The 23,400-nt window shown below is 47.8% G+C and overlaps 1 protein-coding gene across 2 annotated transcripts; it reads left to right on the forward strand.

The window, feature by feature from the left end:
* The first annotated feature begins 1,863 nt into the window (after positions 1-1,863).
* Positions 1,864-21,921, forward strand: LCK (LCK proto-oncogene, Src family tyrosine kinase). 2 transcript variants are annotated; one of them, XM_079134412.1, is made up of 13 exons: positions 1,864-1,995; positions 13,385-13,494; positions 13,774-13,855; positions 14,034-14,124; positions 14,340-14,438; positions 14,586-14,689; positions 14,864-15,013; positions 15,292-15,444; positions 15,601-15,780; positions 17,611-17,687; positions 17,778-17,931; positions 18,021-18,152; positions 21,297-21,921. In XM_079134412.1, the coding sequence occupies exons 2-13, from the start codon at positions 13,390-13,392 to the stop codon at positions 21,497-21,499; spliced, it is 1,530 nt and encodes a 509-aa protein (XP_078990538.1). In that variant the 5' UTR covers positions 1,864-1,995; positions 13,385-13,389; the 3' UTR covers positions 21,500-21,921. The 2 variants fall into 2 exon arrangements, with proteins under 2 accessions (XP_078990538.1, XP_078990537.1); XM_079134411.1 differs by lacking the exon at positions 1,864-1,995 and adding an exon at positions 13,176-13,288.
* The last annotated feature ends 1,479 nt before the right edge of the window (positions 21,922-23,400 follow it).

The raw sequence follows: 23,400 nt of genomic DNA on the forward strand, positions 1-23,400 counted from the left end.
GAGGAATGTCGAATCTATGTTGGTGATGTAGTTCTGTGGTAGAGCACCTGTCTAGCATGCAGAGGGCCCTGGGTTTGATTCCTAGTACTGAAAAAAAAAAAAAAAAAAATGCAGAATCTGTTAGTCCTGAGTTCAAAGCCAGCTCCCCCATTTATTTGTGAGACATTTAGGAGGTCCCTAATTACTCTCTGAATCTGTCTTCTCCCTCTAAAATGAAGATGCTATTTGTCATTTGACAGGTAGCTGAATATGGCTTAACAGAGGGAGTACACAGTAAACACCCAGTGAATGTATTACTTATTATTACCATCACATTATTACTCTCGCACTGAGGCCCAGAGATAGACTATGAAGTGCTCAGGTTTACCTGGCAAGGCAGCTGGGCCTTGCACCAGGCCTGGGGCTCTGTACCACTCTGGTTTTTTGCTTTGTGTTTCTCAGCCTTTGTTTCTGTTCTACCCTCTTTGACTTTCCAACTCAGGCTTCCTCCTCCCCCCACCCATTTCCTGTCCCCCTTCCCTCCACAGCTGAGGTGCACACAGACAGCATCAGCTTCCACCTCACAAACCCCAACAATGCTCTGTGGGCTCCCTGTCTCCCCACCCCCACTGCTTGCTCAGTGGAGCTCAGGAGGCAATGAACTTATGCTTTCTTCTCAGTGGGATCCAGGCCCAGTTCTTGGGCCTGATAGGGGCCTCCAGAGCTCCCCATGTATCACGGGTGACCTGGCCCTCAGCTTATGATGGGCGCTATTTCCAGCCGGGACCCAGGAAATGAATTGGCCCGCCCGCTGCTTGTGGCAAGGTTCTTGCCTCCCGCAGATAACAGAAAGTGCTGACAGTCTGCCCAATGCCCCGTGTGCCTGGAGCAGTGCATTTGCTTGGCCTTCCAGCAGCTCAGGAGATGGTGCCAGGCCCTGCTCTTCTGCCAGGGCTGTGGCCTTGCCTCTGCCTGCTTTAGCAGTGCTGCCCCACTTGTCAGCCATCATTAATGAGCTTTCTCCTGCCCTCTGTCTACAGCAGGGCTGTCCCCCTGACCTCTTGAAGGTTGTTCTGCCTGCCTCCCAACACAGGCTATTGTCGGCGTTCTGTCTGTAAGAGGGCCGCTGCCCACCCCCAGCCTATGCTGTGGTTCTAGTAAAGTTATAGTCCAAGCCTTGCAATGATATGGGTGTTGTTCTGTCCTAACTGTAGCAGCTGTTTCAGCCTCAAGTGTGACTGTAACACATGTGGTCTTCCCTCCAACTATTCAACGGATATTGTTCTATCCTCTGACTGTCAATAGACACTTTTTTTTTTTCTTTTTTCTTTTGTATTGGGGATTGAACCCAAGGACACTATAGCACTGAGCTACATCTCCAGTCCTTTTTAATTTTTATTTTGAGACAAAGTCTCACCAAGTTGCCTAGGCTGGTCTTGAACTTGCTATCCTCCTGCCTGTCTCACAAGTAGCTGGGAATATAGGTGTGTGTCACCAAACATGGCAAATGATGTTACCTCTGCCGTCAGACTAAAACAAGAGGGCCACTCACCAATCGCACTGTAACAGTGGTGCCACTTGCCTTCCACTGTCAGCTGAGCAGGTGTGTGCTCACCTGTGCTTGTTGGGGTCAAGGGCTGCCCATGAATCGCTTGCCCCATGTATTCTGGAAGGCAGGCAGGAGGGTGTGTCAAACATCTTCCCCTTAACTTCAAACTTCCAAATACCACCCTCAGAGTGAGTCGGGCCTAGCCTGGAGATGTCCGGGACCCCCTAGGGGCTGAGGGGTGGGGGGCTATAGTGACAGGAAGCTTGGGGTGCTACAGGCTTGTGGTTGGGCTGCTGGGGCCTGGTTGGCTGCGGAGCCCTCAGGAGGAGGCAGGAAGTCAGGGTGGAACGTGGGCGCAGGGAGACAGGTGGTGACTGCGACGGTGAGGGGAGCTGAGACTGTGTCTGGGCAGCCAAGCCAGGCCAGAAGGACCATGTGAAGGGCCAGAGGGCTCCTGGGCTGGACAGGTAAGGAGTATTGGAAATGGCCGGGGGAGTCTAAAGACTGTGGTAGGAAGTCCAGCAGCAGAGGGCTGCAGTTATGTGTAGGGCCACATCTCAGGGCTCCCAGGGCACGCAGCAACCCTTCAGACTAGGAGACAGAAACACCTTGCTGGAGGTCAGCTGGGTCTCCCCTTTCCTGTGATATTGGTGGCTCTTGCCTCTGCCACCATCTCACTAGGAGATTGCTTCTTGGAGATCTGGCACATGGACAACAGGTATTAAAAAGGCCTTCAGAAATCACCAAGTCCAGGCCCTCATCTTAGGAGAATGAGGCATTTAAGACCCACCAGTAAAGTGGTGGCAGAGCTGGGTCCTGCAAGAGAGTTGTAGTCTAGGCTGGGACACCCTCTTGCTCCTCAGTAGAAAGGGTGATATGATAATCTTGAGTCGGGAAACCCAGGAATAAATGCTTCTGGTTCCTAGACCAGACAATAATCTCTCAAAAGAGACAGAGTTGCGCAGAGCATCCAGATGGACGCGTGAGAAGTGACTTTAGCCTCGGTGACCAGCATTGTTTGCGAGAGGGAGGAGTCTATCAAAGGGAGCGGATGGATTTGTGAGGGGATATTTATCATCAGGAATGGAGTCCCCCGGCGGACACATCTGCTCTGGCTCTGGGAAGTCTGAGAAAGAGAATGATGAGAGAGGAAGGAGGAAGAGCTATTTTTATCCCTAACAGGAGTACAGCTGGCCCTAAGCAAGGAACTTCTGAACTTCCATCTGGAAATTTGTCTTTCCTGCCCTGCCAAATGTCACGGCAGGATGTCCTCCCCTCTGCCTTTGTCCCCTCCTGCTCAGCCCCAACTGCATGTATAGGTCGGTTTGTCCCGACAATTTCTGCTTCAGACCCAGGGCTGGGGTGGGGTCTAGGTAGCTACCTCCCGCCTCCCGAGAGGCTCGCTCTGAGGTTTCAGCTTTGGGGGGCAGTCCCCACCTCGGCCACACTTTCCAGGTTTCCCCTGCCTCACTGGAGTTTTTCTTGTCACATACTTTCCACCTAGTCAGCATGTCCCAGTCTTTCTCCTATCTCCTGCCCCAAGGACTGGCACCTCTTGTGGGGGCTGGGGAACATGATGGAGCTCTCCCTGTGCCTCAGCAGGGCTCATCTGCCCCTGGACAAGCACGATCAGTTCCCACCACTAAGCCCTGAGCTGGCAGATCAGTCGGACAGTGTTCCTAGCTTTGGGGGCTCGGGGACAGTGACTCTTCTCAAAGGAGAAAGGGCCAAGTGGACAGAGGCAGAGAATGGGCTGAGGGTTCAGAGGATGGAGATGACCTCCCTCAAGGGGATCCGGAAAGCTTCCTGAAGAGTCAAGCCAGGGGCTGGGGATATAGCTCAGAGGGTAGAGTACTTGCCTGTCAGGCACAAGGCCCTGGGTTCAATTCAGTCAAGGCAGTTGTAGAACAGAGGCCTATTTTGGAGAGTAAAGTCAAGGTCATTATTTCTGAATTCTCTTCCTCGGGACCATAAGGACAAAGTCCTCAGAGTAAAGTCAAAAGCTAGAGACCTAGAGGTGTGGTTAGTGTGAAGAATGTGCATTTCGGGGTCAGGAAGGCCCAAGTACAATTCCGGTTTTGCCGTTTCCTTGCGTAGCTTCACAGCTCCGAACTTTAGTTTACTTATCTGTAAAGGGCAATAATAAATCTTTCCCTTACAGGGTACTTGCTGGGGACCAAAGAGAAAAGAACGCTCTGTGATGTGCCCTGGGTAGTACCTGACCCATAGTAGGTGCTTAAGGGAAGCTAGGCACTTCCTCCCTCTGCAAATAATGCACCAAGGGTTGGAGGGGCTGTCCATACCCGGAATCACACCTTCTCAGCACTGGGCCTCCACAAGGCAATGAACCACCCATTCCCTCACACTTGTGGTGTGTCTTTGCAAACCAGTTTGTTTCCTGTATGTAGTGGGGGGTCAACTGGATTTTGAGCTGGGCTGTAGGGTCTGCCTTACAAGAGGGCCCCTTACACAGACACACTCTCTCTCTCTCTCTCTCTCTCTCTCTCTCTCTCTCTGTAAAACACAACAAATAATATCATCATAGGAAAATTTAAGTGTGCAGGTCTGTCCTGAGGTAGGGGCTATGCATACAACACAGGCGGGATCCTACAAATCCACAGACACCCCCAAACTAGTGCTTAAAGGCCAGTCTCAGTGTAGTGAAAGCAGTTCTGAGGGGAGGTGGGGTGAGAACAGGCAGGACAAAGATACCCTCCAAGAGTATATTCTGTTTTTCCCTTTTGTCCTTTTTCTCGTGCTGGGGATCAAAGCCCCTGCTCGGGCATGCTCAATACATGCTCTGCACTGAGCCATATCCCCACCTCAGGAATGTGGCCTTCATTTTTGTTTTTTGTTTGTTTTGTTTTGTTTGAAGTACAGGGGGATTTAACCCAGGACCACTGAGCTACATCCCCAGCCCTTTTTATTTTTTGTTTTGAGACAGGGTCTCACAAAGCTGCTGAGGCTGACCTTGAAGTTGTGATCTCCCTGCTTCATTCTTCTGAGTCACTGGGATTACAGGTGTGGGCCACCATGCCTGCCTGGAATGTGGTCTTTAAAAACGCAACTCAGTGCGTTTAAATTGTCTGGAGTTGTATCTCCGACACTTGTACTAAAGAACACTAGTTCCATGAGGCACCTGGCAAGAAAAGGGCTCTGGGCCCAATCAACATGGCCTCATCTATGAGCTCTGTTCCCCCAAGAGCTTCACACTCAGTGCTGGCTCTTTAAAGCTCTGCAAGTCTCCCCAGAGAAGACGCCTGATTCATTTTGTCTGATCCAGTGTCTCCCAACCTTCCTGGGCACACAACCTCTTTTTCCTGTGCTGCCTGCCTGTTCCATGTCTACCCCTCTTGAGGTAAGGACAGAGGTGGAAGGGTAGGACTCTGTAGCTGATGATCCTCAAAGGATTGTGCCTCTTTTTTTGAGGTGTTGGGGATTGAACCCAGGGCCTTGTGCTTGCGGCAAACACTATACCAACTGAGCTCTATCTCCAGCCCCGATTGGGCCTCTTGACAGAGTTTTTGTGTAGGTGGTGGTTTTGTTGTTTTCGTTTTTTGATTATAAAATTAGCACGTACTTGTTTTTAAAAAATTTAAACAGAACAGAGTCATATAAAGAAATGCCAGAAATTCAGTCCCCCTCCAATTCCACTTCAGGGATGTATTCACTGGGAATATATTGGTGTGTGTCCCTCCAGATTTTTTCATATATAACTGATGCAAAGCATAATGATTAAGATCCTAGTCTCCAGAGGCAGGCAGGCCAGGGTTCAACTTGAAACTCCACCACTCATTTGTTTGTTATGTGGCCTCAGACAAATGCTTTACCAGTTTAGGCCTCAGTTTTTGCATCTGTAAAATGGATATAAAAATAGCAATTACATCATGGGATTATAAGAATCACATGAAATAATGCAAATAAAGGCTTAGCATAGAACCTGGCTTGAAAGAATCCCCCACATACATATATTTAAATGCGAATTGGCTTATACTCCACATTTTGTTTGGCAGCTTGCTTGCCTGGTTGAATCTGGGACCTTTTCCTAGTCGTAGAGGTCCACCACACCCTTCTTGGCTTTAGCTAAATGGTAGTTTGGTAAAAGAGTAATGGTGGCAATTTTGAGATGTTATTTCCTGGCCAGTTTTGCTGTCTTGTGTTGCCATGTTGTCAGGCATCAAAGATATTGCCATTCAGCCAGCTAACGACAGGCCTTACAGCCTCCTGTGAAAACAAAGTGACCTATCAGAGGGACACCCTCTCTGTCACAGATGGCAGGGCCAAGTGATAGCAATCTCTCTGCTTGCTCACCTCTGTGTCCCCAGCACTAGACCAGAGCCTGACACATAGGAGGTGCCTGTTAGGTTTTTGTCAATAGGTTGACCAGTTAAGGAAGATGTGACTGGGGATGTCGTTCAGTAGTAGGGCGCTTGCCTACCAAGCACGAGGCCCTGAGTTCCCTGCATCACACACACACAAAAAGGTTATAGCTCCTTTAAGCCACTGACAGAGGCCTAACCCTAAGGTCTCTCCCACAGAACAGCATTCCCCACAGTACATCACGGATGTGTGTGAGCAATATTAGGATATGATGGATGAATATTTACAAATGTTAATTTGTGTGTTTATTTCATTGTGCACTAATGTGTAACTTCTATTTACATATGGCTGGTGATACAGGCTTTTCATTTAAGGTGGTAAAGTTTTCATTTTGGGAAACATTAAAGGTGAAGAGGTGGTACATGGAAGAGCCAAAAATCATGAAGGAAAATTAAAATGGTAGATCGTTTTAGTCTGGAAGACATTTAAGCCTGGTATCATAGAGTGCCCATGGTAGCCTCGAATGGTCCTCATCTTTAAATTAGCTAATTAATTATTTTGTGGTGTAGGGATTGAACCCAGAACCTTGTACACGCCAGGTGAGCATTCTACAGCTGAGCCACACCCCCAGCCCTGTTCTTATTTTTTAGTCCTTATTAGGTATCAATCACCATGGGAAGCATTTGATTATATGGGATTCTCTACGCACCACATAAAATGCTCATAACAGTCCCAGATGCAGGTTCTATTTTTATTCCCATTTTGCAGATGAAGGAACTGAGAGAGGCTTAAAAGGTTTAGTAATCTATCCAAAGGCCCTTTGCCAGTGAGTAATTGAGAGATGGTGAGATTGGACTTGAGTCACTATGAAATGGACATAGTGAGCTAGGCCTCCATAACCTAGAAACTTTCATAAAACATTATGGATTGCCACACAGGAAGTGAGGCTTCATCCTAATAAAAATTCCATGATGCAAATGCACACAGATTCCCCAGGGCAGGGACTCACAAAAGGGTTGATTTACTGGTTAGGGGGCCTCTACTAAAATACCAATTAGAATAATTGCTTTATAGCCCTTATTGATGACAATAATTAACTAGCAGAATAAGTGTTATATTTAAACCACTCCTAATTTGTGAAAATGAATGCATCTGTAGTTGGAGGTGTAGCTCAGCAGTATAGCACAAGCTCAGCATGTATGAGGCTATCCGTCCAACTCCAACACCAAAAAAGAAAAGAAAGAAAAAGGAAATAAAAAAAGAAAATGATACTATATAAAAATGGAACAAGTGAAAATGAAGCAGTCCTGGGCATTTGCTGATTTACCCACTAGAAATTATTTACCATGCCTGCAATCCTGATTTTTTTTTTTTTTTTTTTCTATCAGGGATTGAACCCAAGGGCATGTAACCACTGAGCAACATCCCCAGCACTTTTTTGTATTTTATTTAGAGACAGGGTCTCACTGAGTTGCTTAGAGCTTCACTAAATTGCTGAGGCTGTCTTTGCAATTCTCCTGCCTCAGCCTCCTGAGCTGTTGGGATTAGAGGTGTGTGCCACCGTGCCCAGTCCCAGTCCTTTTTATTTTTTGTTTTGAGACAGGGTCTCACTAGGCTGCTTACTAACTTGCTGAAGCTGGTTTCGAAACTTCGATCACTACTGCCTCAGTCTCCTGAGCCTCTGGGATTATAGGTGTGTGCCACCACGCCTAGTTTGCAATCCTGATTTTTGAGCATCATGATGAGGTTTGTGTGAGTACACAGAGCCAAGACCCTTCATGGAACATATACAACTTTGCCAATAACCAAATATTGGTCAGACATAGAGATCAAGTATTTAAAATATATTAAATGATTTCTAACAGATTTTGCCACGAAGTGGCCTGTGTACACTAATGGTCTGGAGTAGAATAGCCTACCTGGTCTTCATGTGAAGCATTGGCCCATGTAACTCAGGCAAGAAGCTGGCACACATTTTAGACAACGTGTTTAAAAAAATCAATAGGTCTGGTTGGGGAGTGGGGAGAATGTCATCTTTTTGGGGGGTGGGGGTGCTAGGCAAGGGCTATACCACTGAGCTACATCCCCAGCCCTTTGTTGTTGATGTTGTTGTTTTGAGACGGGGTGTTCCTAGGTTGCCCAGGTTCTGCCTGAACTTCAGTTATTCCTATCTCAGCCTCCCAAATAGTTGGGATTAATAACAAACACAATCAAGCCTGGTTCATTCACTTTTTTGAGCTTTACAGACTTTACCTCAAAACACATTATCTAGAGTGTGTTTTGTCTACTTAATAAAATAAAATGAAATAAGCCAACAATTTAGCCAGGTGTGATGGCAAACACCTATAACCCCAGCTACTTGGTAGGAGGATTACAAATTCAAGGTCAGCCTGGGCAACTTAGTGAGGCCCTGAAACTTAAAAAAAAAAAAAAAAAAAACCTGCTGGGTGTGGTGGCGCATGCCTGTAATCCCAGCCGCTTAGGAGTCTGATGCAGGAGGGTCACAACTTCAAAGTCAGCCTCTGCAATTTATCGAGGCCCCAAGCCACTCAGTGAGACCCTGTCTCTAAATAAAATACAAAAAAGGACTGGGGATTGTGGGTCAGTGGTCAAGTGCTCCTGGGTTCAATCCCTTGTACTTAAAAAAAAGTTAAAATTAAAAATTAAAAAATTTTAATAAAAAAAGAGTTGGGAATGCAGGTCATAGGTGGAATGCTCCTGGATTTAACTTCCCATGCTGCAAAAACTAAAAAAGGAAGTAAAATAAAAAGGAAGTATGGGACGGGCAAGTAGCTTAGTGGTCAAGTGCTTGCCCAGCATGTATGAGGCCCTATGTTCAGACCCCAGTACTGAAAGAAAAAAAAAAAGTGAATGAATTTGCAAGAATCAGAAATCCTCATGATACAATTCCTCAACGCTGGGACCAGAAAACCTAGTCCAGAAGATTCACACGGCCTGAATTTTTTATTTTTTGGTGTCACACATTGAACCCAGGAGTGCTTAAGCACAGACTGGCATCCCCAAGCCTTTTCATTTTTGATCTTGAGACAGGGTCTCACTAAATTGCTTAGGGTCTTGCTAAATTGCTAAGGCTGGCCTTGAATTTATGATCCTCCCGCCTTAGCCTCCGAATTACTGGGATGGCAGGTGTGCACCACTGTCCTTGGCACACCACCCGAGATTTTCAGAATTGGTTAACATACCATGCATACAGGGCTAATGTGTGTCTTGGGCAGTGTGAGCACCTTACTGAGGGCGAGAATGGGCAGGGACTGAAATCCAGCTTCTATTCTACTTTTCCAGATTGAAACTCCAAGGTTCCGTGACCCTGTAATAATGGGCATAAAGTACCCTGTGCGTGATGGGCAGTCAGGGACATTATAGGGCCTAGTCAGAGAGAGTCTACAATCTACAAAATTCTCACTCTTGACCTTGAATTCCTGAGTTGGGAGAAGAGAATGTCCTCCTTCATTCACCCCAGAGTCTGTCCTCATTGCTGGCTCTGGGAGCCCTGGGGATTCCTTAGATTTGTTTCTTCTTCTTCTTTCTTTCAGACAATGAGAAATTTGTATTAAGGTTTAATTTTGACTTCTTTTTACTGACCTCATTATTAACCTGGTTAGATCACTTTGGCTACCCAGCAATCTTTGTCAAACTCAGACCAGAAGGAAGAGACCTACATTCTATAAACAGATGTATGTATCTATGGCCTCACAGCGACACAGACAGGCACTGCGTACCTACCTCCAAATGTTATACATCCTCCGTACACAGACTCATGCGCAGCATGGATTTACACGCAGAAGCCCGACACTCACTGATTCATGTACAGGTTTGCATTCCCTAGCCAGGTAAATGTAGATCCTAAAATGTGGGTTCTAGGTAGAGGACAAATTGTCCAAGAAAAAGCCTTTGTTAGCACAATGGTCAGGTCCTGAATAGGGAGTGGTCCACACTTTCAGGCCTGCCTCCCTTTCTCTCTGACCTGTCAGGACACCTCCTCTCTTTAGACTGCCATGGGATGAAGAGTAGAGAATATCTTGATAAAGAACATGGGACCTAATTTGAATCCTTAGTGTGTTATTGGGGAAATCACCTAACCTCTCTGATCCCCCAACTTCTCCATCTTTATTTTTCTTTTTATGAATTATTATTATCATTTCCTCTCTTCATCTTGTTGTTGTTTTGTTTGAGGTACTGGGAATTGAACCCAGGGAACTCTACCACTGAACTCTATCACCAGTCCCCACCTGCCCCCACCGCTGCCCACCTTTTTTTTTTTTTTGAGACAGGATCTTTTGCTAAATTGCTGAGACTGGCCTTGAACTTGCAATCCTCCTACTGAGTCACTGGGATTTCAGGGGTGCATCATGGCACCCGGCACCTGACTCCCTCTCTTCTTTTTTTTTTTTTAATATATGTATATGTACATTAGTTGTAGATGAACACAATATCTTTATTTATTTTTATGTGGTGTAGTGCCTTACTTGACCCCATGTGAGGGGTCAAGTACTCTATCACTGAGCTACAGCCCCAGCCCTCCCTCTCTTCTTTAAAACAAGATTGGCAAATTACAGGAGTGCTTCCTAAACTCTTCCTTCCCAAGGACTATTGCCACTCCCTGTCCTCTCTCCCTGACCCCATGATTCTCATGGTTTTGAAGTTTTTGCCTACTAACCTACCTCACTTAGCTACCAATGTTTTTGTTTTCTAGTTTAAAAACTTTTTGTGTGTGTGCTGAGATTGAACCCAGGGCCTTGTCCATGCTAAGCATGTGTGTAGTTCAAATTTTAATCAGAAACTTAACTCAGTATGCACTGAAAAGATAATAATACAATTAGTCAAACTAAGAATTAGTTTCCCTATATATTCTCTTCTCTTCCTGTGGTGCTGGGGATTCAAACCAGGGTTTTACACATACTAAGCAGTTGTTTGCCACTGAGCCACACCCCCAACCCCTGTCCCCAGTCTTAAAGGACGTTAGATACATTCTAGTGAGCCTAGATACAGTCCAAGATATAGATCCTGCCTGCATGCTTTTTTGGACTCTACCTGAAGCTTTGTGGCTCCTTTTCTCTCCCCACCTAACCTTAGCCTAGGTCAGGACCAGGTGTGATGTCCAACCTAGGTTCCCTCTGCCCCTTCCACTGGCCTCTCCTCATTGCTGTACCCCAGTTCATCCCCTCTTCTTAACCCCAAACTTTTTCCCTACCTTTTTCCAAAGTCTCCCAAACTGTCAAGCTAATAAGGGACCTTACTGATGGAGGCCTGCAGCCCATATGACATTGGTATTCTTTCCCCAAGATAACCAACCTGTGCTTTTCTGAGGCATGCTGAATCACAAATAATACATCTAGTCTACCTTACTAGACAGCTCAGCTATTGGTCTGTCCAGGTTTCTATCAATCCTTTTTTGGGAGCTTTTACTGCTAATCACTTCTTGGTCATGATCAAATGAGCATCCAGAAAGTAATTTACAGCCACATGTGAGTGAACTCTGACCCAGCAGGATTTCTCAAATGTCCACCTGCTCCAAGGACTCCTGACAGTGGGGAGTGACTCTGCTACGCTTTTTCTGAAAGTCTCTTGGTTTGACTTAATATTCCATGGACATTTTGTGTTTTCCTGCACAACAGGTCCTTGTTGTTTATCTTATATGAATAAGATCGAGCGACATTCATGTTACAGGAAGATTCACACACCAGGACTTCCGGTACCTGTGGGAGGCTCTGAGTATCTCAGTTGAAGAAACATTAGCCTGAAGCAAAAACTCCCGCTTTCCCAGCCTGCAGAACAGAGGCTGGTGGGGCAGAATGGGCCCTGGTAGAAGTCTTTCCAAGGTCTGTACTAAGATAACAATAAAGGAATGACGATCCCCACAGGACAGAGGAGGAAAAGTCAGGCTTCGAAGAATGATTTCAGGAAGTCACAGTGTCACAACCAGTTTTTGAACATAGGTCTCTTGACTCCAGGGCCTGTCTTCTGAGTTTTGCTAACCAGAAATCTCCACGACTTCCACCTCCACTTCCACCTGGCATAGATCAGCAGCTCTAGCTTTGCTTCACCCCAAATAGGTTGTGTGACATTTGGCAGGCTTCCTTGGGCCTTTATTTGCTTATCTCAAATCAGAGGTTAAATCCAGGTCTATTGGCTCTGACCTGTAATCCCAGCTACTTGGGAGACTGAGGCAGGGTTGTTTGAGCCCAGGAGTTTGAGGCCTACCTGGGCAACATATCAAGACTTTCTCTCCAATAAATGAATAAATAAATAAAATCAGAGGCTAGTCTTGATGGTTTTTAAGACCTTTACAGATGGGAAAATCTGTGCACTGACATTCTGCATATCGGTTGATACTTATTAATAATAACTAGCTCTAGGTACTGGGGGGCTTTCAGGCAAATAAAGCACAATTCATCAAGGGGGTGGAAGAGGCAGTAGGACTGATGTATAAATCAGTAATCATGGAACGCAATGCCTGAGCAGATGACTGTGGTCTGAGTATAATGAGCCAGGGTCCTGGGGGGATAGGAGAGCAAAGAACAATGAGAGGGCTCCGAAGAGTAGATGACATTTGAATTGAGCTTCAAAGGTGAAGTTGGAATTTAGCAGGTGGGCAGGCCGTGTGTGTGTGTGTGTGTGTGTGTGTGTGTGTGTGTGAAGCTGAACAGACTGAGAAGGTAGAGCTGATCTTGATAGTAAGGGGTCTTGAATGCATGGCAAATTATATTTATCTGAGGACTAGTGTTTTCCAATCAGTTCTGAGGAGCAGCCCCCCGGGAAGGAGGTGCCTCAGGGACTCCTAAGGGCTTCATAGAGAGGTCCCCACTCTGCCTTGGGCAGACAGCTCTTCTTTTACCTGCTGTGCCAATGGAGTTCTGCTTGATTTCAATGACAAAAAGTTTCCGCTGCTAAAACAGGCAAACAAACAAAAAAAGTTCTGGCTGACAGGGCCAGGGAAGGGTTCTCTGCTGGTGAGAAGAAAACCCGTTAGAAGGAACCCTCTGAAGGAGACTGAGTGAATGTGGGTATGGGGGAGGGCAGAGGCTCGAGGGTGACTTTTGGAAACTGGGGTCTCTCACCAGCTCCCTTAGCTGAGCAGGGAAATTGTGATTAGGACAAGGGCATCACCTTCTCGTAGGAGGAAATCTGATTAAAAACACTTAGGTCTCCCTCAGGGTTTGGCAAAGTGTGTGACCTCTGGGAGGTAGTCCTCCGACATGGGGACTGGCAGAGGGTGGGGAGGCAGGAAGTGGGTAACTAGACTGACAAAGGTGCTTGTGGCGGTTTGCCCATCCCAGGTGGGGGGTGGAGCATATGCTAGGCACAGGCCTGGTGTCAATGTACTTGTGGCCTGAGAGCTCTGAGGGGACACCAGTCAGGAACCCCCATTTCAGCTCTTCTGTGGCTGGTGAATGGGGGTCCAGCAGCCAACAATCTCAGGTACTTTTGGAAACTCCCAGGGCAACACCCTAAGACGCCCGATGTGGGGGGAACAGACCTAGGGGGAACTCCTTCAGCCTCTTCTCCATTTCTCAGGGATCATGGGCTGTAGCTGCAGCTCAAACCCTGAAGATGACTGGATGGAAAACATCGATGTGTGTGAGAATTGCCATTATCCCATAGTTCCACTGGACGGCAAGGGCACGGTAAGAGACAAGATGGGGGCTTGGTGAAGAAGCCAGGCGGGCGAGCAGTCCAGGAGAAAGAAAGGGATCACAGCTACAGGCCCTTGAAATAACAGAGCAGACCCTAGAACACAGAAGGAAAAAGAGGCCCAGAGACCGGAAGGGACCCTCCCGAGGTGACATAGTAAATACATAGTCAGCTAATTCAGGTTGGAGAAATGAAGGAGGGCAGGCAGAAAGCAGAGGAGCCAGGATCTGATCCCGTCTTCTTTCTCTCACCCCTCATTTCCCACCCCACAGTTGCTCATGAGGAATGGCTCTGAAGTACGGGACCCACTTGTCACCTACGAGGGCTCCAACCCCCCAGCTTCCCCACTGCAAGGTAACCCCAACCAACAGGGCTGGGAAGATAAAGCCTGTGGATCCTTGGCCTTTGGCCTCCTTCTCCTCCCACATACCTCTTACCCTGTCCTTTCTTGGTCCAAGTCTTGTCCCAGCCTTGTGACTCCAGAACTCCGTTCTCCTAGGCCAGTTCTCCCTGATGCCCCCTGTCTTTACAGATAACCTGGTTATCGCCCTGCACAGCTATGAGCCCTCTCACGACGGAGACCTGGGCTTCGAGAAGGGTGAACAGCTCCGCATCCTGGAACAGTGAGTGTCCCCCCACCCCACCAACCTGCACGGGTGGATTCTGTGAGGAAGCAGTATTCAGGTACTGCCGCCCTTGACTGGCTGGGGGCGGGCTCCTTTGGGACAAAATGCGAGGCTCCAGGGGTCGCGGTGGCCTGAGTTATCGGGTCCCTGAGCGAGGGTCTTCAACTGAGTCCATGGCAGAACAGACAATACTGAGTGCCCCCGTGGCGCAGGAGCGGCGAGTGGTGGAAGGCACAATCCCTGACCACAGGCCTGGAAGGCTTCATCCCTTTCAACTTCGTGGCCAAAGCGAACAGCCTGGAACCGGAACCGTGAGTGGGGACCCGTCGTGGGAGTGGGTGGGAACAGATCTAGGGATCTCCGAGCAGGGAATGGTCCTGGAGGTGGTGGTGAATGCTTGAGTTTGATGGAGTAAGAAAGGACCAACAGCCGACGGCCTTTGCTTTTCCCGTGAGCAGCTGGTTCTTCAAGAACCTGAGCCGCAAGGACGCTGAGCGGCAGCTCCTGGCGCCCGGGAACACGCACGGTTCCTTCCTGATCCGAGAAAGCGAGAGCACAGCGGGTGAGCGACTGGGCGGGGCCTGGAGGGCAGGGCCGCGGAAAGTGGGCGGGGCCGCGGGCTGAGTTGGCGCCGGCGGACCGCAGGCTGAGCCCGAGCCCAGGGGTGCAATGACAACGCGGCTCGCAGGAGTCCACCCCCTCTCTTTTGCGCTCTTCGGTTTGTTCATTCATTCAGGATCGTTTTCACTGTCGGTCCGGGACTTCGACCAGAACCAGGGAGAGGTGGTGAAACATTACAAGATCCGTAACCTAGACAACGGCGGGTTCTACATCTCCCCTCGCATCACTTTTCCCGGACTGCATGAACTGGTCCGCCATTACACCAGTGAGCCCCGGCAGGACCCCCTCACCTGTACCCTTTCAGCCTGTCTCCCCCTAGTCCTTCTCAGAGATATCCTTTAACCATCTTTCAGAGTACTTCTTCAATCCCCAGTGGTGAGGTGCGGTACCTCACCCTACAGCCCCCGATGCAGGGTGACAGACCTTCACCCCGCTCCAGTGCATTCCCCTAGAAGGGAACTCGGAGGGCTGGGGGTTGGGCAAAGCACCCAAGGCCTCCCATATTGACCGCCCTCTCCCTCTCCCTTGCCCTTGTCCTCTCAGATACTTCTGATGGGCTGTGCACGAGGTTGAGCCGCCCCTGCCAGACACAGAAGCCCCAGAAGCCGTGGTGGGAGGACGAGTGGGAGGTTCCCAGGGAGACGCTGAAGCTGGTGGAGCGACTGGGGGCCGGCCAGTTCGGGGAGGTGTGGATGGGTGAGTACGGCTTCCAAGACGACAGGGAAAGAGGAGAGGAGGAGGTCTCCGCCGAGATCGCGAGAGTCTCGGGACAGCGACTTATTTCAGGGCAGCTGCCTGGCTCCAGGACCACGAGTTCCACAACTCCTCCAATCCCTCCCGTTCCCTACCCAGGGTACTACAACGGGCACACGAAGGTGGCGGTGAAGAGCCTGAAGCAGGGCAGCATGTCCCCTGACGCCTTCCTGGCTGAGGCCAACCTCATGAAGCAGCTGCAGCACCCGCGGCTGGTCCGGCTCTACGCGGTGGTCACCCAGGAGCCAATCTACATCATCACCGAATACATGGAGAATGGTGGGTGCCACAGCCATACCTGGAGGCTGGAGGACACTGCCGTCTCTGGCCCTTTCCTCCCTCTACTCTACCCCTCCCCTACTGCAGTGGGGGGATACCCCTTTTGCTCTGACCCAGCACTGAGGGTTTTCTTGGGCCTCTAGACTCACCTACAGGGGTGAGAAGAAGCTGTACCATCTGAGCCTGTGTAAGGGTCCAGCCTAAGGTGGCAGGCTTTGGAAGAATAGTCATTTCCATCTTTCTTGACCTGCAGTCAGTCCCTTTTGCCTTTTTCAAAGTCAGAGCATCTCAGGATGCTTGATCTCAGAAAATAAGTGGGACCCTAGTTCTGTTTCTCTCCTTTCTGCCCATGAACGTTGGGAGGATGGATTTGCTCCAAAACCTCCTTTTCAGTTCTGGGTCTGCTATTGGACAGAGTGAGAATCCTCCCAAGAGGGATACAAGTTTCTCTGTTCAGCTTTGAAGCCACTGATTTGCCATGTGTGGTATATGCCAACTTCCTGTATTGTCTGTGGTGTTCAGCTTCCCCAAGTTCAATAGCAGAAATCTAAAAGGGCTCATCCAAAAATGATATACAATGTCCATGAATGGTCTAGAGTCTGACTGTCTGGGTTAGTCTTGGCTTCATGACTATGTGTCTTTGGGCCAATCACATCAATTATTTCTGCCATGGTTTCCTCAACTGTAAAATAGTGGTACTAATGCAACAGTCACTCCCTCATAAGGTCTTTGTGAGGATGAGAGTTAGAACAGTTCCTGCCATAACTTTGTTGCTGTTATCTGGCTCTGATTGTTTGGGACTACCAGACCTGTCTCGCTTTTAGGGAGAGAAACAAACTGTTAATTGGCTACTGGGTTCTGGAAATAGCAAAGAGGTTTTGTCCTATGTGCTAACTTTGATAGTTGCTTGGAGTGCTGAGTTGAGAAGGATTCTAAGGCTCATTGGAAATGAATACTGGAATTGATGCATCTACCCCTAATACAGGGATGTCAGTGCATGTTCACACATTTGCTGTGTCTGGGTGAGGCTTTTATCTTTGGTGACTAATTCAGCACTTGTAGTGGGGACAGGTTGTTGTTATTCTCACGTGAGGTTTTAATCTTCTGGGTTGGGCAAGTGGTCACTAACTCCATTCCAACAACTCACATCCATGGTGTCCTCCCAGAAGCCCTCCAGTACCAGAGAAGTGGTCCCTCACGCCCCCACGTACCACTTTCCCTACTCCTCATTCAAAACATTCAGCCCTGGGCACTGAAAACATGGATGAGTCAAACAAGGTTTCTACTAAAGGGAAACCTGATTTTAGTTATGGGCACTGGGAAAGCCAAAGTTTATGCCGTAGGGGATGTTCCAGCATGCCAGAGGAATGTAGATGCTGATATAACTTATTAAACCTGGTAGGATCTAGAAAGGCTTTCCAGAAGAATAATCTAGTGGACCACGAAAGAAGAGTTGAATTTTTTAGCAGGCAGAGATGAAACAAAGAAATGCTGAGATGAGAATCTAGTGGTCTGTGTGAAGAATCTGAAAACTGTCTATGTTGGGGCAGTGAGAGAAGCAGCCTGTGGGGGGAGCAGCTACAAATGTGGAGCAGGCAAGGTTTGGGATGCTCAGCTGAGGAGTTTGGGCCTACCCTATTCTGAAACGGAGTTTATAGACCCCTCCGACCACACCCCATATTCTGAGCATCCTCACCGTGAACACACACACTCCTCCATTCTGGTTCTTCCTTTCCACATGTCATGCACTGCCTCTAGACTAGTTAGGGGAGAAGAGTCTGGGTCCTTCGTCTGGACCACTTGGTCAGCACCTCTTGCTTCTGCCCACAGGGAGCCTGGTGGATTTTCTCAAGACTCCCTCAGGCATCAAATTGACCATCAACAAACTCTTAGACATGGCAGCCCAAGTAAGGAGCCTGGGGAGCAGCTTGGCATGGGTACAGACCGGGTGAGGATGTCTAGCCCAGGGCTGATGACCCGTACCACCTGGCCAACAGATTGCAGAGGGCATGGCATTCATCGAGGAGCGGAATTACATCCACCGTGACCTGAGAGCTGCAAACATCCTGGTGTCTGACTCTCTGAGTTGCAAGATTGCAGACTTTGGCCTAGCACGTCTCATCGAGGATAATGAGTACACAGCCAGGGAGGGTAGGTGTGGGATATGAGGGAGGCCTGGGGTCAGCAGGGTCTGACCAGAGAGATACTGGTGAACTTCCTCTCTCTCCACTTCCCTGCAGGGGCCAAATTTCCCATTAAGTGGACAGCACCAGAGGCCATTAACTACGGGACATTCACCATCAAGTCAGATGTGTGGTCTTTTGGAATTCTATTGACGGAGATTGTCACCCATGGCCGTATCCCTTACCCAGGTCAGTGCCAAGGGCGGGAACCAAAAGGATCATAGAAAAAGGCAGAAGATATTTGTCTTCTTACTCACTGCTTTCTAGGTTTGGAATCTGAAACTTCTAGTTGCTTCTTCTGTATCTTCTGAGGAGTGTGACTCCAACAATCCTAAGCAGATCCCAGCACTGGCTTCCATAACTGTCTCTGAATCTTGTTCTTCCTTTCCAACCCTTTCTTTAATTCTGGCATGAGCAGCCTAGTACAGTAGAAGTGGATCTAGTGTGGTAGAGCAACTGCAAGCATGTGCCAGGCCCTGGGTTTGATCTCCTGCACTGAAAAAAATCCCACCCCTGTCTTGGCTGGGTTTAGGGTTAAGAATGTTGTTCAAGACATGTAGGGTGTGGGGGTAGTATCTGTCTCTCCCTCTTTGGATGGAAAGCTTTGGAGAGAAGGGAAACAAGTATTCAGTGAGCATCTACTATGAGTCAGGCTTTTTCACTAAGTCTCTTCTTTCTCATACCAGGAAATCGAGACTCAGAGAAGTGACAATACTTTCCAAAAGTGATGATTAATAATAGCTTAGTATAAGCTAAGCACTATTCTAAACTTTTCTTCTTTCTTTCTTTTTCTTTTCTTTGTGTGTGTGGTGTGTGTGTGTGTGTGTGTGTGTGTGTTGGAGACTGAATTCAGGGATGGCTTTACTACTGAGCTATATCCCAAACCCTTTTTATTTTTTATTATTTTGAGAGCAGGTCTTGCTAAGTAGCTGAGTCTGGTCTCGAACTTGAAATCCTCCTGCCTCAGCCTCCCTTGCACAGAGACCAGCCTATTTTGATCTTATATTTAATAGATAGGGGAAAGAGGGAATGATCAGATCAAAGCCAAACAGAAAGTTAGCATCAGAGACCAATCTGGTAAAAAAAAAAAAAAAAAAAAAAAGGATCTTCTGTCTCCCACACTAGACTCATTAAGAAACTCTAGGGAAAGGAAATGGGAACAGGAAGATGGGAGCAGGGAGGTTATGGAACACAGTGACTGGATTTGCAGAGGCTTCCCACATTCCTAGTACGTTGTGAACAGAACTTTGCTCGTAGGAAGGTAAAGGCACCTTGTATTCAGAGGAGAGGTGGGCTCCCTTCCCCAGGATTTCTCCTCACACAGTCCAGGGCCACTGCTGGACCTAGACTACACTCCAGAGGTTCTGCCAAGAGTCCTTCCCATCCTCTACTGTGCCCATGGAGGCAAACCCATAGAGAATGTCTCCATCAGAAGAAAAGGTGGTGAAAGCATGATGACAGGGCCTGGGGAAGTAGTGCAGTGGTAGCACTTGCCTAGCAAGCTTGAGGTCCCGGGTCTAATCACCAGCACCACAGAAAAGAGAATGATGATGAATGGCAACTGACACAAGGCATCAGGGTCAGGAAGAAAATGGGAAGTAACAGGGACCTTGGTGACTTGCATCTGCTCCAATGGATGGTCCCCATTAAGACATAGAGGAGATCTTTTTTCTTTTTTTAAAACAGTCTGGGGACGGAACCCAAGGGTACTCCATCACTGAGCCACATCCCGACCTGTTTTATTTTCTATTTTGAGACTGGATCTTGCTAAATTGCTCAAGTTGGCTTCAAACTTAGAATTCTCCTGCCTCAGCCTCACAAGTCACTGGGATTTTAGGCATAGGCAACTGAGCCTGGAAATCTTTTTTTTTTTTTTTTCCTTTTTCTTTTCAAGAGAAGCCAAAACTTGGAGTTTTAGGAAAACTTGCTTATTTCCAAATATAGGTGATTGATTCAAATTATTTTAAAACACCATATGGGACAAACCAAAGTGGGTCTGTAAGCTGTATTTGAGCTGACTTTAGTCTGTAGGTTTGTGCCCTCTACTCTCCATGGGTGACTGGCTTCCTGGTCTGCATCTTCCTGTGTCCTAATTTTAAAATGCGAGGGACCAAAAAGTAGAGGACTTTCAGGGCAAGGCCTGGGCAAAACTTTTTTTCTCTATTGACCAGCCCCAAACTCTGCAGGAGCAAAAGTTCTATTTTGCTGAACATGACAGTGCATGCCTGTAGTCCAATCTACTCAGAAGGCTGAGGCAGGAGGATTGCTTGGGCCAGTCTGGGCAACATAGCGGGACTCCATCTCAAAAACAAAAACAAAACTTCTATTTTTCTAGAAGGATTTGGTCTTTAGGGATTGATTGTCTTCTCTCAAGAGACGGAAGAAAATAGAGGCTGCGTGGGTACTGTAGAAATAGGGAGCTGTGTTATTGGTGTGACCATGCAGTTCTCCAGAGCAGCTCCTCTTGAGGTTTACATGCCAGAGGCTACCATGGGGGCCAAGACAGCACAAAAGAAGGTTACCATCCCAAAGACTTTTGTATGGGTCATGGAGAGGCCTGGTGAGCCATCCAGTCTGGGGCAGATCTGCTTTGCTGGGGTCTGGAGTCCATCTGCTGTCCTTATGTGGCATCTCATGTGCCTGGTCCCAAAGCTAGTGATGCCTCACCACTGCCCTGGCAGTGGGCTTCCATCCTGCCTGGGCCCTGGCCACCCCATCATTCCCACCAAATCATAACAACCTCAGGTGCCCCTTATGAAGCATCTCCTGTGCAAGTACTGTGCTTGGTGCTTTATATGCACTATCTCATTGAGTCCCCTCAAGAACTCCGTGAGGTAGGAACAGCTATTTACTTCATTTTCCAGGAGAGGAAACTCAGGTTCAAAGAGGGGTCTTACTCAAAGTTCCATAGCTAATGTGTGTGTCATTGAGTGTGTAATCTGTAATAGGCACTCCAAGTGGTCTTACTGATATTCAGCAGGTACCATTAGTGTGACCCACCGTTGATGATAACCAGTATCTTTTTGGATTAGTACTCACACCACACCAGTTAGATATTCTGAACATCACCGGTATTAGTTAGTTTTCTGCTACTGTAAGGAAATACTTCATGGAGACCAGGAAGCAAAGAGACGAAGAGGAAGGGTTGGGGTCCCAATACCCCTTCAAAGACGTGCCTCTAACAACCTCACTTCCTCGCTAGGCCCATCTCCTAAAAGTTCAAGCTCCTCTCACAAGTGTCACAGGCTGAGGCCCAAGCCTTAACCACATGGGCCCTGCCTGTGGCCTTTCAAAGTCTGGAGGTTTGATGTCCTTTTTCCCATCGATCTCCAGGGATGACCAATCCTGAGGTGATTCAGAATCTAGAGCGAGGCTACCGCATGGTAAAGCCTGACAACTGTCCAGAGGAGCTGTACCAACTCATGATGCTGTGCTGGAAGGAGCGTCCAGAGGACCGGCCCACCTTTGACTACCTGCGCAGTGTACTGGAGGACTTCTTCACGGCCACGGAGGGCCAGTACCAGCCCCAACCTTGACAGGCCTAGCTGGCCTGAGGCTTTCCCCCATCTGGCCACCCTGGCTTGGAAAGATGGGGTTCTTATGTCATACCCACATGGCATATGCACTTATGGACCACACACATGAATCTCATCCACATGCGACACATGCATATTGTGTCTCATATGCATATCCCATAGTCGTGTGTGCTCTACATGTGTTTTGTACATGTCTAACCTGTGCACATATGTTTTGGATACCATCTAAAGTGTCTCTTTCTGGACACTGCCATTTTCTGAGACTACAGAGGGGGAGCGAGGCCTATGATCAACACCTGCTTCTGTCCACCTCTTTTCTTTCTCTGGTCTAGAAGCTCCTTGCAATCTGGAACCTTATCTAATACTTTTTGTACTTCTCCTCAGTGCCTAGCACACAATAGGAGTTCAATAAATCTCAGCTGATGAAGACCGTATATCTCTCTGCTATGCACCACCTCCTTTCCTTGTCGGGAGATACTAGGGATTTAGAAGATGGAAACTAAGTCACCCTGAGTTGGGTTAAGAGATGGGATGAGGAGATGCTTAAACTTTTTCCAGTCTTGGTAATGTTGAGGGCCAAGGGAGGACCCCACAATTGTGCTCTATGGGCCTCTACAAATCTCTTCAAATGGAACAGTGTTCCTCACGTTCTCCCCAAGGGAGGAGAACCTCCTAGGGAGTAGGTATGCCACAGGACTCCTCTGCTTTATATAAGAACAATAGCATTTTTTTTCTTATAGCTACTTATATAAGAGTTATTTGACTTTAGATATATTTTGATTCACCTTCAGGATCTGTGTGTGTGTGTGTGTGTGTGTGAGAGAGAGAGAGAGAGAGAGAGAGAGAGAGAGAGAGAGAGAGAGAGAGAGAGAGAGAGAGATCGAGAAATCAGGACTGAACTCAAGGCTCCACACATACTAGGCAAGCGCTTTGCCACATCCCCAACCCTTTCCTAAACTTATCTTGAGACAAGATCTCACTAAGTTGCCCAGGCTGGACTTAGACTTGTGATTCTCCTGTCTCAGCCTCCAGTATTGATGGGATTACAGTTGAGTGCCACCATGTCCAGCACAGGGTGTTCTAAAATATTGAATTAGCCAGGCCCGGTAGCACACGCCTGTATTCCCAGTGACCCAGGAGGCTGAGGTAGGAGGATGACCAGTTCAAAGCCAGTTTCAGCAAGTTAGTGAGACCCTAAGCAACTCAGTGAGACCCTGTCTATAAATAAAATATGAAATAGGGCTGGGGATGTGGCTCAGGGTTGAGTGCCCCTGAGTTCAATCCCTGGTACCTCCCCACAAAATACTGAATTAATTCACTCATTGAATAAATATTTATTGAACATCCACCATGTGCCAGGCGCTACTTGAGGCTCATAGGATATGCAGTAGGTAATACATACAAACCTCTGTCTTGTGGTGCTTACATTCTAGCAAGGGAAAACATAATAAGCATTACAAAGAAGTAAAATTATATAGAATGCTATTGATGATGAGCGCTAAGGCACAATTAGGGCAGGGCAAGGGGAGTTAGGAATGTCATATTTTGGGAATGTTTGCAATGTTCAAGGTTGTCAGGCCTCACTGTAAAGGCAAATTTTTTTGTCGTTTTGGGTGCTGGGGATCAAACCCATACCCTTGTACATGCGAGGCAAATGCTCTACCACTGTAACCCTAGTTGAAGAAAGTGACTTAAGCAAAGCTTTGAAGGTGAGGGAATGAACCTCAGGAAATGGAGGGGTCAGTCAGAGGGACTAGTCTGAGGCTGGAGCTTAGCTGGTTCTGGGACGTAATGCTGGCCTGAGAGGGTATAGATCCTAAGGGCTAGGGACCTGTGTCCTTTGTGGAAGTCATTTTGAGGAGACTCAACAGGGATCTTTGCAAATCCTTGACATGGTCTGA

This window comes from Sciurus vulgaris (assembly GCF_902686455.1).
Source record: "Sciurus vulgaris genome assembly, chromosome: 1".
In the NCBI taxonomy this organism is placed as follows: Eukaryota; Metazoa; Chordata; class Mammalia; order Rodentia; family Sciuridae; genus Sciurus; species Sciurus vulgaris.

Coding starts and splice junctions, on each gene's coding strand:
- LCK (XM_079134411.1), top strand. CDS start 13,261: ATGGGGGTCCAGCAGCCAACAATCTCAG. Junction 15,445..15,600: donor GTTCGGGGAGGTGTGGATGG/GTGAGTACGGCT, acceptor TTCCCTACCCAG/GGTACTACAACGGGCACACG. Junction 17,688..17,777: donor TCTTAGACATGGCAGCCCAA/GTAAGGAGCCTG, acceptor CCTGGCCAACAG/ATTGCAGAGGGCATGGCATT.